Genomic DNA, 14,248 nt, shown 5'->3' with positions numbered 1-14,248 from the left:
CGTGTACTAGCATTTCATCAGAGGCCGCATGTACTAGCATTTCATCAGAGGCCACGTGTACTAGCATTTCATCAGAGGCCACGTGCACTCAGCCCTTGGAAATGAGGTCAATCCTGCCATCCCGTGGCTTTGTCTGAGGCAAAGGTGACAGAGGCCACTTCTCTCAGCTGAGTGACTGCTTTGGTGAACACTTGGTACATGGGATTTGAAGGTGAACTCATTATTACAAGGCTTCTAGTTATAATTACAAGTTTTATGACTGAAGAAACCAGCTTTCATGTTCATACATACAATGCAAACAGAAGAGTGGCCTCCCTGACACCTCAGGGTGACATCTGCAGTGCCTCAGCTTTGGTTGAGCTCGGAAGTGCTGGTTTCTAGGTCACAATGCAGGGGATGTAAGAAACCCAAAACTTGACTATTTAAAATATCGGACACAAATACTATATATTTATAATGAAACAGTATTATCTAGTGGAAGAAACAGGCGCAATAACATGAAAAAACACATTTTATTGCACTTAAGTTATAAGAAAATAAAATTTCTAAGTGAATCAAACCATAGACACAATCCCTTTACAGGTTGTTTTCCTCCATCACGTCAGGTTGTTACATAACTAAAATTAACCAACTTGAATCTGATTGTTTTAAATCAGACTATAAATAAAACAAACAAAAAATAAACAGGAGGAGGAAAAAAAAGACGGCCTAGGATACAGTGTTAACCACTTTCACAGTTCAGCTTGAGTTACGGCTCCTGGTGAATGAGGCGGACCATCTGACTCCTGCTCGCTCGTGGCGCTGATAGGCGAGTGACAGATAGTGTCACTGCAGAGCGAATTCCTCTCACGTCAGTCACTCAGAGCAATGAAACTGTAACAGTTGTTTTCCCAAATACTGTAAGATGCTACGACTGACCAGCAACTTCCTTCTCCTTTGTGTTATATATATCTTTAAAATATCTTGTCAGTTTTACTATGTATGTTCTTCCATTCACCACAGCCCTCAAAAAGAAGTTTCTCCACAGAACAGGCGCCTCAGGCTCTGTCCCAAGGAATGTGTTTTAATTTTTGCCCAGATAAAAGAAAATAAGCTTTGCACACACTCTCAATTCTTTATTTGCAGGCAAACTTCACTCTTTATTATCTGAAACTTTTCCATTCTCAGCCTCTTAGAGGCACAGATGGCTCAAGTTTCAGTGGCAAAAAAGTCTTTTTCTGTAACCAAACTAGAGCAAATTTGGAATTCAGTCTGGGACTAAAACGTCACAGCAGAAAAAAAATAAAAAAAAAAATAATTTGCTTTTTCTTTCTTTCATTTAGCAGCATAAATAAGTTTGGCCACTGGGAGTACAGTACAGGGGTGGGACAACGACCCCAGATTTGAAGACCTACTTCTAGCACCGGCATCAAGAATTAAATCCATCTCAGGACTCACACAACCCAGGACAACTTGCCACCTTTGAGCAACATATATATTGAAGAGTGTATAAAGAAGCAACAGTAAAGAGATTAACAGAGGCTAATACTGTGATTGATTGACATTGGCAATGGTTGACAAAAAAAAAAAAAAAAAAAAAGAAGAAGAAAACAGAAAAAAGAGGAAAAAAAGGAAGCTTCATGATAACTGTACAAAACAATTCACAGTAATTTCTTTTAAGCTTTTCCGCTTCAGAAAAATGACTTTTTGTTGCAGATGCTCTCTGATTAGAAGATAACCAGCCTGTGTTTGGATATTATTGCCACTCCTTTCTAGGTGACGGTAACAACGCTGATGTAGCTCTGCCCGATGACCATGGAGAAGAAAATAAAGAATAATTGCACCTGGTTGGATTTAGAGAGTCGTCTTGCCAAGCTGCCCCTCAGTCACAAGTGAGGCCTTTGCGTGATGCGACAGCTGCCGCTTCCTGTCAGTTACGGTCTCTTGTCTCTTCCTACCTTCTCAGTCTGTAGGCCTTTTCAGTCTGTTGTCCCAAGCCAGCATCCTGCACCACTGAGTACAAGGGGTTTTTCCTTTTCTTTTTTCTCTTTTTTTTGTTTTTTTTTTTCATTTTTTTTGTTTGTTTTTGTTTTTTGCGCAGGGGGAAGGGTAGGGAGTATATTGTCTACACAGTTGGACAAAATTCATCATGTCTGCTTTTCATTTCATGTCCACATCAAAGTCCAGCACCAGGAGCTTGGTTTCCTCAGTCCCATTCCGACTCCCGACTGCACACACCAGCTTTGTGTTTGAGGCCCTGATCCGCCACACAACTCCCCCGCTCCCCCCACTCTCCAATGTGACGAGGTTTCGGATAAATTCACCCGTTTTCAAGTCCCAGAGTTTGACCGTTCCGTCATCTGAGCTGGTAATTACGAAATTCTTGTTGAACTGTAAGCAGGTCACAGCGCTCTGATGCTTGCTGGGACCTAGGCAAAGGCAAAGGCAAAGGCGGGTTACTACTTAAGAGCGAAGCTCAGGGGCTTTTGCGTGGGACTTGTGCTCTTCTACATTATGGCATACAAGAAATGCAATATTTCAAAAGCTGCCTATTTAGAGACCTTGCTGTAGTTTAGGACCAGCTTGGATGTAAGAAAATCTGGTAGCTATTTGTAACTACAGTACCAAGTCTCAAGACCTCTAGCTCCCAGAAGCCCTGGTCAGCCAGTGCACACGGTCCACTGCTAGAAAAAGGAACGTGCAGGTTTGTCACTCTGTCACTCCACCATGCTGAACTGATCAGTCAAAGAAGGAAATCGAATTTGTGACTACCCCAAACTCCTAGGAACAGTCACAATTAATGAGCAAAGGCTGCTCTGTGCTGCCTCCTGATGGCTTCACTCCAAACAAACAAACAAACAAACAAACAAACAAACAACAATAACACCTTCTAAGGGCTGTGACTAAGAGAAGAAAGTTACTCATGGAGAACCCAATGGTGCTACGTACCTAATACCAATGCTTCTCACTCTACCTCTACCTCAGAGAGCACCATTACTCCTTCTATTCCTAAGGCCAAAGTAATTTCCTATCAGAGATGCTTCAATTCAAAATAAAATGATCACTCAAAAAAAGCACTGCTCTGTGAGACAGCCAAGTCTCTCTTCTCATTGTTAAGGTTAAACAGAGTCAACAGAACACACAGGAAATGATTAAGAATTTTCACAGTAAAGACACAATTGAAAACCATTTCTCAAGGTGGCCTACTTTTGAGAGCCAAATACTCACAAACTCAACAGGAGTAAGTACTCTGCATAAGGTTAAACCTCTGTTCTCCACAGGTTCTCTCTTGAGTAGCAATGATGTTTTTAAAGACACGGCTAACAGAGGGCCAGAACTTACCTTGCAATGTTTGTAAACACTGTCCTGTTTTGATATCCCAGATCTTAACTGTAGAATCTGCATTCCCAGAGACAAGAATATTGTCTTTGAGTTCCATTCCACTTGTTAACGACTGGTGTCCTGTTAGTGTGTGAATACAATTCCCTGTCTCCACATCCCAGACTCGGATTGATGTATCAAGAGATCCACTCACCACATGGATGCCGTCAAACTACAACAGACACAGAGTATTAGAACAGAAACACAGACTCCTGTCCTATCAACTGTTGACCTTACTCACAACAGGGAGAGGGGTACAGGCAACATGTAGGCCAGAACAAAGAGCATACTGGGATAAACTTGCAGGTAAGCTGATGTGCATGCCATGAATGTCTGTATATCATATCTTCAATATACTTTCAGAAATTCTCTTAAAAAGTTAAAAAAGAAACAAAACCAAACAGCCGAATAGTTCAAACAAGGCAGAAACAACTTCAAGAAGGCAGCAAAGCACCTGAAACAACATTACTTTCCGATCACCTGGTCCCAGCTAGGAACTACATCCCAAGTATTCAGTAGGACTGTGAAGCCTGACTTACCTAGAGGAAGCCAAAGCCAGTGCCCAAGACAAAGACATGCTTATCAGCACCCGAGGCAAGGGAATAGCCACAGATAACTTTCATGATGTTAAATAGTAAATTCCATTAAAAAGTATTTGTAAAATGAAGTTGTTTACAAAAAATTAATGCTAATTAGCAAATATCCCAAAAGAAAATTGTATCAGGAATTAGAAGAGGGGATATTTTAGAAACAAACTCAAGCTATGTAATCTGTCTTCTTCAGCTTCCCAAGGACACTAAAAGCCAATAAGCATCTACCAGTCCCCAGAAGGTCTATATAATATGCAGCTATCCTGAGATCATTCTCTACGGTTCTGAGCACATCACAAGCAGCAGCATTGGCAACCAATTCCCACCCCTTGAAAGCCATCATCTTTTCTGAAGCAATCCACATCTTTATTATATATCAATACTTCATTACTTGGGCAGTATCATCAATTAAGAATCAAATGCCCTAAGAACGGCAACGTCAGCACTGGGATTCTGTTCTACTTTGCTCATCACTAACAGGCAGTAGTAACTGGGAAGGAAATTATGTAACAGGAAATATTTTAAGATGGAAAATACTGCATTTCCAGAAATAAAAGTAACCCACGTTTTATGTCTAGCTATTGCAGATCTTGAACTATTACAGTCTATTAATAAATATCAAGTTCAAATCTAAAGGAAAACAACAGGTTAGTCAAATTCATCTCTCTGTGGCTCCCAGTCAGTGGCCCTGGGCAAGTGTACGGAGCTTTCTGCAGGGAGTTTCCACAGCTACTTCAAATGGGGATGAAATCACAATTACATGCTCCATCAACTTTTAGCTATCAAGGCAAAGGGGCAGCTTTTGGCCAAATTAATCCTCAGCTAAGGAGTTTATTAAAATCCAAGCTATTCTCCTATGAGATTATCTAAGTATTAATTAATGTAGCAAAATTTTTAATCATGAAGTATCAGGTTCCAAGACAAATATTTGTATTTTAAAGAGAAAATGGATCACAGAAATTTAAATCATTAAATCAGTTAAATGATTTGAAATTTGTGTTTCTTCATGCTAATTTTAAGGTACTTATTATAAACAGCAACTTGACAGTAACTATCTGAGAAGAACAATCTTATGAGTCACCAGCAGAGAATCGAAGGGTGGGAGAGACACGGTCTCTTACCTGTAATGAATAGACTCTATTAGTGTGTCCTTGTAACGTGTGTAGACAGGTCTCAGTCTCTGGATCCCACACCTTCACCATAAAATCATATGCTCCACTAACAACCCTCCTGCCATCATACTGAACGCAGCGGACCGCTGCTACGTGACCCATCAGAACATGTAAACACTGGCCGGTCTCAATATCCCAAACCCTGAGAGTGGCATCTCGAGAACCGCTCACAACCCTGCAGAGCATAACAGAACAGAACCCAAGAGTTAGGAAATGAATGCCCAGGATGCTTTCTCCTCTTTTTCTTAAACAGAAATCCTTTCACCTAATGCCTTCAAATGCAAATTCCATTCCTCTGCCTGGAATGGGAAGTGAGGAAGACTTGAAGACCAACTGGCCGTCTGGTTTGTTCCCTGACTTAGGGACCTTGATTCCACCTCAAGGTTCCATGGCAGTCTGGAAAGTACTGCATTCAAGAGGCAAGCAGCTCTCCAATCACACAACACGATCCTGATTAGCAGTAAAATGGAAATGTGGCACATGCATAAATCCTCAATGCACCTCCAGGTGGTATGAACTTACAACAATCCAGAACTTTCCTTCTTTATGATCTTTGTCATTTCATTACACTGCAGTTATGAACTCCTATTACCTATTTGAGTAAGTAGACATTTCAATACAATTATTTCTCAACAAAATAGAATTTTAAAGTGAATTTGGGACTCAGAAAGCCATGGTTGTTTTCTTATACTTCACATTCAGGGAAAGTCAGTTTCAGACACGTGCTCACAGCTGGTGACTCAGAGATTCTTAAAGATATTCCTATAGCAGTAACACAAATGCCTAAAGCAAGTGTCTCAGTGCTATAAAATGATACTCTTTTGAAAACCAGAGTGAGACAATCATGCAGTTACCTCTAGATCACTAACCAGGCACCTTTATGTCATTCTCAAGAGATAAAAATGCCACTCTACATTAGAGCAGAGTGCTGACATGTGGGAGAATGAACACAACAAAAAAACCGGAAACGTGGTGTCCTTTGAACCCCATCCTTAAATTTTAATCACAGAACACACTGTGCAAAGCAGGCTCAAATTTATGAGTGAGAGAAGTCCCTGTACAATGATGGCTGTAGGGAAGGTCTACTTACAGCAATGGTTCTTAATGAAAAACAGTCTGGACAGAGCTGTAGGTTATGAATGCTGTGGATTCCACATAAGGACCCTTCTAAGCTACAGTGTCAGAGGAAGGCTCTCCTCTAAAAGCTGGGAACTCAGTATCCTCCTGTGTCTACCTTTTCAGTGCAAAGATTAGCAGCATGTGACATGTCAGGCCAAAAGTGACAAGTAGAAAACACAACTTCTTAGCTAGGTGCAATGAAGAAGTATCAACACAAGGGCCTGAGGTCAGCAGAAGCCTGGCATAAAAAGCACCAGGCAGAGGAACTAGGAAGGAAAGGGCAAATGGGCCAGACTTGGCTGAGACTACCTTGAAGACAGGACTTTAAGTTCTCCCTTCATTTGGTGGGCAGAAATAGGGCAGCAAGCCATCCTAATATGAGGGCGCTCTGTCAGCTGTGCAAAAGGCAAGAGGACCCCATATCTGAGTGCTCTCAACAGTTTGGATGACTAGTACTGACAGTAAGTTAAAGCCCGTGGACCTCAGCCGTGCCTACATGCAGGGATGTGATGGAGTGGGGGCAGAGTGGGTGTGCCACTTAAGGACTCAGGCAACAAGGCCTGGTGACTGAATTTGTTATTCTTACAGAGCTTAATATGAAAATGATTTTTGTTTAAAGATGATGAATCATCAAAACATCAAAACAGATTAGAGAGCAGAGTTTGAAGGAAAACAGCCATATATCAAATGAAGAAGGAAATTTAGACAACCCTACACTTTTAAGCCAATATAACCTAACTTTCTTAATTTAGGACCATCTGCACTGTATCCGTAGTGTCCACTTGAAGAGCTCATTAGCACTCTATGAATTCCAAAGTCACAAGTAACAGTAATGGGAGCCCCAATCATAATGGCACGTCCTTTACCTTTTTTCATGGAGATGCATACACCGTACAGTAGAAGTGTGCCCATATAAAGTATGTATGCACTCTCCAGTCTCAGCATTCCACACTTTGAGAGTCCGGTCAGTCGATCCACTGATGATGATATTGTCTCTCATCTGTGATGACCACACTCCACCTGTATGTCCCACTAACGTTCTCAGACACTGGAAAAACACTTCAGATGATTAATTTTAGGTAGAAATGCAAGCAAGTCAAAGACTATGCTAACATATCATTAAAATCTGGAATAAATTTTACTTATTCAACTTTACTGAAGCACCAGGGAAGCATTTTTGCACACCAATGCTATCTGACACCATCACTACCATTTGCTTATTTGGTCGCAGAATATGCTTATACAGGGATACATGACTGAGGAACAAGTATTGAAAAAGGAAACATGGTATAAACCATAGATTCATATGAAGGGACTGGGGAGATAGCTCAGTGATTTAGAGCACTGGTTGCTCTTTCAGGGACCTGGGTTTGAGCTCCAGCATCCACATGGTGCCTCACAACCACCTGGAACTCTAGTGCCCAGGGATCTGACACCCTGTTCTGGCTTCGGAAGGCACCTGATATGCATGTGGTGCAGACATACATACAAGTAAACACTTATGCATATAATAAAATGAAGTAAAAAAATTTTAAAGAGAATCATATGCTAAGCATATGTATAAGACATGCCAGAAAGCAAACATACTGTGAGCAGGCAAGTTCCACAGCTTTAGCCTGGCTGCAGGACTAAATACTGCTGAGCTGCAGGGGTGTCTTGCAGGACGAGAAGGAAGAAGAATGCAGGGAGTGTTGGGTGTGGCCACATACCACAGCTCTCCCCATCTGCCTAAAGGCAGTAGTTAGGGCTGCCTATGCTTCTTCTAGACATGTAAAGACAGACGCTGAAACTCTGAGATAAACCCAAACTACTATTATACCCTGGAAATATTTAGCTGCTCTGAACAGTTTAACATCTAGGTTGAGAATTTGTAAGATTCTTGTCCAAAGAACAACACAGCAAAACATATTTTTTTAAAAACAAGCTTTTCACATACTTTCTTCTGTTATTTTTTTTATATTTTTATTATTATTATTTTCTTTATTTACATTTCAAATGCTATCCCGAAAGTTCCCCCCCACCACCACCTCTGCTCCCCTACCCACCCACTCCCACTACTTGGCCCTGGCATTCCCCTGTGCTGGGTCATATAAAGTTTGCAAGACCAAGGGGTCTCTCTTCCCAATGATGACCGATTAGGCCATCTTCTGCTACACATGCAGCTAGAGACACGAGCTCAGGGGGTACTGGTTAGTTCATATTGTTGTTCCATTGTTATTTTTTTAAATGGTCAATTACTTAGTTCATGAAAATGTTCTCTTTTTGACATATAAGTCAATATTCACTAGAGACTGGTGAAGGAACGGTACACGGGTGTGTGAATGGTACAGCCGCTGCTTGAACTGCTTGGCTCTTCAGCCCTGCTTCATTTCCTTACGAATGTCTGAGATAACCTTAACAGGAATTACTTGGTTTCTAAATTACAGATCGCTCAGCAACAAAGCACTTTATAAGGAAAATTACACATTTCTCAGTCATGTTTTGGAAGGCATTAGGAAGTAGTGATTCTAACTCACATAGGCAAGGTGAAAGGTACTGAGGAAAAGAAACGAGGATGTGCTCCTGAGACATCTTAAACTAAGTGACTAAGACACAAGCTACTTAAATGAAGGAAACCCTACTGCTGCCAGCATGCCAGGGTGATACTCATAGCCATCAGGAGAAGGGACATGTTTCTACAAGAGGCCTGATATTTGCTATTAAGAAACACCACCTTTACTGTGACTGCACACACAAAATGGTGACTCCCTGACATATGGAAAGAAGTGAACTTACCTTGCCCGTGACCGCTGACCAAACTTTTAAAGTGTTGTCATCAGAACCACTAACTATGCGGTTGCCACAAAACTGTAGGCATGTGATCACATGATCATCGTGCCCTTTCAGCACCTATAAGAAAAATGTACATATCCCATGGATGTACTACATCACATTCTTCAGAATACAGTGAAATACTGCAGAGATGGCTCAGATATACAGGACCTGGGACTAAATCCCTAGAACTCATAGAAAAACTGTGTGTGGTCACACAATAACCCTGACACTGAGGAGGATGTTGCTGAGGCTTATAATTGCCAGCCTAGCTCCAGGATCAGTGAGAGAGACTATCTCAAAAAATAAGTCAGACAGAGAATGAGAACAGGAAAACTGACCACCTCCTCTGACCTGTATGTGTGTGCGTGTACACATATGCATACATCTCTCTCTCTCTCTCTCTATCTCTCTCTCTCTCTCTCTCCCTCCTTCCCTCCCTCCCTCCTTCTCTCACTCACTTACACACACACACACAAACACACACACACAGTGGAAACAAGAAGGAGTCATGTGTCACAATAATAATCTACAATCTATTTTTAGAATGAAATTTATATAAAAGACACAACACATCTTTTTCCTGGATAATAAATTAAACATTAAATATTTCCATATTCTATTGTCTACTATTAACATTTTACTAAGCCAAAACTTTATAAAGATGGTTCTAACACAAATGTCTAATCTGTTTAAGTCAAAAGAAAAGTTACTTTATTTTAGTAAATACTGTTGACAAAAATAGAAGAAAACCAGGCCTGATGACACAGGCTTCTAACTGTAGCTCTCAAGGAGGACAAAACAGAGGATCCCAGTGTTAAGGCCTGCCTGGGATACCAAGGTGAGCTCCAGGGCAGCCTGGATAACTGAGCCAGACCTCAGCTCAGTAGTAAAGAAGAAGAAAAGGAAGAGAAAGAGGAGGAAGAGGAAAAGGATGAGAAGAGTGGGGTTTAGATCCAACTTTTAGCACTCCAGAGAAGAAAAATAAACCTCCAAGAAACAGAGTAATAGCAAATAACGTTTTTTTTCCCCAACCTAAAAATTATCCCAGGGCATGCTGGCATATAAAATTATGCCTCCCATAGCTGGCTCATTTTTTGTTATTAAAGTATATATTTAGTATTTCTACCATTTATACATCTGAAATAATATTCTAAGACAGAAAAATGAGACTTCTGCTTCAAATCATTAAAAACAAACAAACACAAAATCATTCAAATCATTAAAAACAAACAAACACAAAAAAATCCTGTGAGGCTAGAAGGCTGCAAACTCATAGTGAGAATTATGGTAGCACAGTATCATGTAGAGTGGTTGAGTAGAAATTCAGTTTGTTTCAACTCACCTTTTTGGGGAGAAACATTTTTGAGACAAAGCTTCATACTATAGCTCAGGTTGGCCTAGAACTCAGTATATTGCTCAGGTTGGCTTTAACTCAAAGTAATCCTCCTGCCTTGGCCTCTTGAATACAGGGACTACACGCATGTGACATCATGCCTGAATCAATGCATCCTTGATTCCAATAAAATTATCAGATTAAAAAAATTAGAAATAAGAGCACTGATCATTGCACTTTGAGTTAATTCTGAAATACAGCTGCTTCCTTTCCATAGAAGATAGGCACTGAGTTACACTGCAGCCAACAAGTGAAGTGAGCAGGCACTGTTACTGAAAAAAGGATTCTGTCAGCATGTCAAGAGTCTGTTACCTTAGGAGATTTGAGTTCTCCTCGTCTCCAGTTTGTATCAATTCTGTGCTGTCTGATATACGCACTCTTCCATGGACTGTGTATGAAACCTGGTTTTATTATTTTTCTTCTCTTGATGTGCAACGGTTCATCAATCCCTAAAGTATCAAAGAGTTCAAGAGAGTAATTCTTTTCACCACTAATAAAAATGACACATCTTATAAAGTTCTTGTTTTCTCTGCTTGGCCGGGACACTGGGCTGTCCAGCAGTGAGCCTCCATTTGGTCTCTCTACCTCCTTTCTCTCTCACAGTGACTGTGGGAGGTGCTGGTATGGGCACGCAAAGATGGGAGTGTATGGAAATTAGTACAGCGACTCCTAAAAACACAAACACAGTGCGGGATGCAGGACTTTCACTTCTGCATGTATATGCAAAGAATGAAATGCTGAGATGTGAACAACTATCCATACACGCATGCTCACAGCGAAAGCTGAGCAGTCACTGTGCCTTTCCATAGATGAACACCAAATGCAGCAGTACACACAGGAATGCTGCTCGCCTTAACAGAGGGCACATGGATACATGCATGCTGTGACATGAACCTTGAAAGCGTTTTGCTCAGTGAATAAGGCAATCACAAAAGGACAAATGTTGTATAATTTCACTTATAGTTTCCTGGAATAGTAAACTTATAAAGCATGTAGGCAACAGGAATGGATGAATGGGGAGAATATCACTGCATCCTACTCAATAAAATGGCTTGAACTCACTATGTAGACTGAGATGGCCTCTAGCTTTCAGCAATCCTATCTCTGTCTCCCAAGTACAGTCAGTGAACACCATTACCTCAGGTTGTTAGCACAGTCTGGACTGCCCTGGAACTTGCTATATAAACCAAGCTGTTCAGAATCATTTTTATGAAACATAGTTTTTTAAGAGGACATTTAAAAAGGACTCTTAAGCTAGATATGTGGCACACCCCTTTAATTCCAGTACTCAGGAGGCAGAGGAAGGTGGATCTTCATGAGTTCAAGGCCAGTCTGGTCTGTATAGAGACACCCTGTCTCAAGGAGGAAAAATACTCTGAGAAAGAAGGTAAGGCAGGGTTGATTAACCCCGGTTTACATAAAACAAAACAAAACAAAACAAAACACCCAATAAACTTAAGAAGAGGATCTTATCAATTAATCCAGGAACAGCCAGAGGTTGACTGCAGAACTAGGCTTAGCAAGAAGCACCTGAGATCCTAACCTGGAGTCTTCACTCATCCTCACTAGGCAATGCTCTCTACCTGGTCACACGGCTGCCAAGAGGGCCTAATCTATAAAACAGAACATTACCACTTTTTCCCTCTCAAGCATTTTGCCCCTCAGAAACAGCTATTTTTTTCCTAAATGATTACTTTTCTAGATACCTGTTTACAAAACAGAAGATCCTCCCTTTGAAGCCAAACTAAACCATACTTCAATAATAGGAGGTCTGCAACAGGGAGACTATGATGAAACAGTACCATGTCCCCAGCATTTACAAATGTTCAGCTCACAGAAGGTGCACAGTAAGTGTCTGAGGGAGGATTGTATACAATACTCAATTATCTGGGTATTTAACTGCAGATTTGTGGCTTCCTTTAAATCAGGTGGCCTCCTTTCCCGTTAGGATCAAGGAAGTGAACAGATGCAGACACACTCTGGCAGGCACCTGAGCCAGCCATCTACTCTCACTCACAGCCAAGGTATTCTGTGAACTTGTTCCCAGGATCCTTTACTTCTACAGAGTAGAAACACATCTTCTATGTGATTCTGAACTTACCCTCTTCTTTACATTTCTCTCTCCAGAGAAGGTTATCCTCAGCCAAAATTCTCCAGTATCGACAAGTCTGAGCCGCTTGCAGCAGGTCTTTGGGTTCCAGGAATGAAAGCACATAGAGTGCCAACTATGGAAAAGGAAATAAGGAAGGCATACTCACACTTCAAAAAAAAAAAAAATCACAGGAAAAAAAAGGTTACTCTACCCAGGATGAGCATCTTACTAGGACTGCTGTATTTCAGTGGGCTGAATGAATCAAGAAAAGCAGTATTTTGAGAGCAAAGAAAATGCTCATTAATCTCATAATAGGAATCTGAGGCTTTATTCTGGGTGACCTGTGATTTTATTGGTATTTACTTACGAAGTGAGAACAATGCCACTTATCACAGGTTTCTTGTGTGAACCTAGTGCTCAAACTCTTAGATAACCTAAATAAATGTTAATAAAGAGACTTGATGTTGTAAATACCTAATAAAAAAAAAAAAAAAAAAAAAAAAAAAAAAAAACCAAGTACATTTTGTGTCAATATGGTAATAATGTTTTAAATAACATACTTCCCTACAGGGTTAAGCCTATGCCATTATTCTTCCATACAGACATTAGCACTTCTCAAGTGAAGAACACCCCCGAAGCTGGACACAAAATACCACAGCTGACATGCCAAGCCAGGGCTCTCTCCTTCCGAACTTCTTGTTTCCTCAGGAAGTCTTTGAAAGAACACGGAAGCCAAGAGAATCTTTTGGGGCTTTGCCTTGTATTAATCATCTGTGCTTCTTAAATTCTAAAACACTTTCACATTTTGGGGCTTGGTGATGGCTCAGTCAGTAACATTTCATGTGTAATCATGAAGATAAGGGCTCGGGTCCCAGATGTCTTGTAAAAAGCTAGGCATGGCAATTCTAGCTATAGTCACTGATCACTGGGCAGATGCCACTCTAGCTTAATGGGTAAGCTCTCGATTCAGTAGTAGACCACATCTACATGTACATATGTACACCCACTTGAACACATGAACATACTACACATATGCATATTCTAAAGGAGGGTACCGGGCAAATAAAATAATCAAGATGAATATCCACTTCACTTACAAAAAATGTTCCCTATTATTTTATGCCCTGATGGAAGCAAAGGAGATCTCATGTTACTTTTCTAAGTTTATTCAAAGAGTTCTGCTGTAGAAAAAGCTCACAAGAATAAATACTTTTCTTCTGGGACAATGTCATTTTTAAAAAGTACTCCAAAGGGGAAAAAGTACCAGGAAAAAAAATGTATCAATTTTGCTTTTCCCCAGAGTTGTACTTCACTTCACTGATTTTACTCAAATCTAATGCCAGATTATAACTAGGACTATATTTAACACCACTAGGAATTTAGAGTGATTATCTAAGAAAAGAGAAAGCAAAAGTCTTTCTGTTCAAATTTGAGGTTTCAGGATCATCTGTATGAATGCTGCGTTAGTTTTTTGTGCTATCTATTTAACTGATATTTATTACATGTATATAGTAATTTTAGAAAATATCGACTAGAGGATACTATTTAATATCACATCATTCCTTTCTTTTGATAAAAATTAAGCTATGAAGTCTAATGTCAATACGTGCATTATATTTAAACTATAAGCCACACATGGCTATATGATTAAGTGCTGTAAGAATCCAATTTTTATGTTATCTCTCTCCTCCTCCTCCTCCTCCTCCTC

At 40.4% G+C, this 14,248-nt stretch overlaps 1 protein-coding gene across 6 annotated transcripts in view; it reads right to left on the bottom strand.

Moving 5' to 3' along the window:
* Window positions 1–493: 493 nt before the first annotated feature.
* Fbxw7 (F-box and WD repeat domain containing 7) overlaps window positions 494–14,248 on the bottom strand; it is a 164,944-nt gene continuing 151,189 nt past the window's right edge. For all 6 annotated transcript variants that reach the window (XM_021195786.2, XM_029537311.1, XM_029537312.1 and 3 more), the window contains 7 exons: window positions 12,550–12,673; window positions 10,761–10,897; window positions 9,017–9,130; window positions 7,108–7,289; window positions 5,072–5,297; window positions 3,322–3,532; window positions 494–2,408 (listed from right to left, as the gene is read on the bottom strand). In XM_021195786.2, the coding sequence (XP_021051445.1) occupies window positions 2,140–2,408; window positions 3,322–3,532; window positions 5,072–5,297; window positions 7,108–7,289; window positions 9,017–9,130; window positions 10,761–10,897; window positions 12,550–12,673 (1,263 nt within the window). In that variant the 3' untranslated portion in view covers window positions 494–2,139. The remainder of the gene's footprint in view (window positions 2,409–3,321; window positions 3,533–5,071; window positions 5,298–7,107; window positions 7,290–9,016; window positions 9,131–10,760; window positions 10,898–12,549; window positions 12,674–14,248) is intronic.

This window comes from Mus pahari, chromosome 4, assembly GCF_900095145.1.
Source record: "Mus pahari chromosome 4, PAHARI_EIJ_v1.1, whole genome shotgun sequence".
NCBI classification, from domain to species: Eukaryota; Metazoa; Chordata; class Mammalia; order Rodentia; family Muridae; genus Mus; species Mus pahari.
The sequence above is the reverse complement of the archived record's forward strand: the minus strand, read 5'-3'. Positions and strand labels throughout refer to the sequence as shown.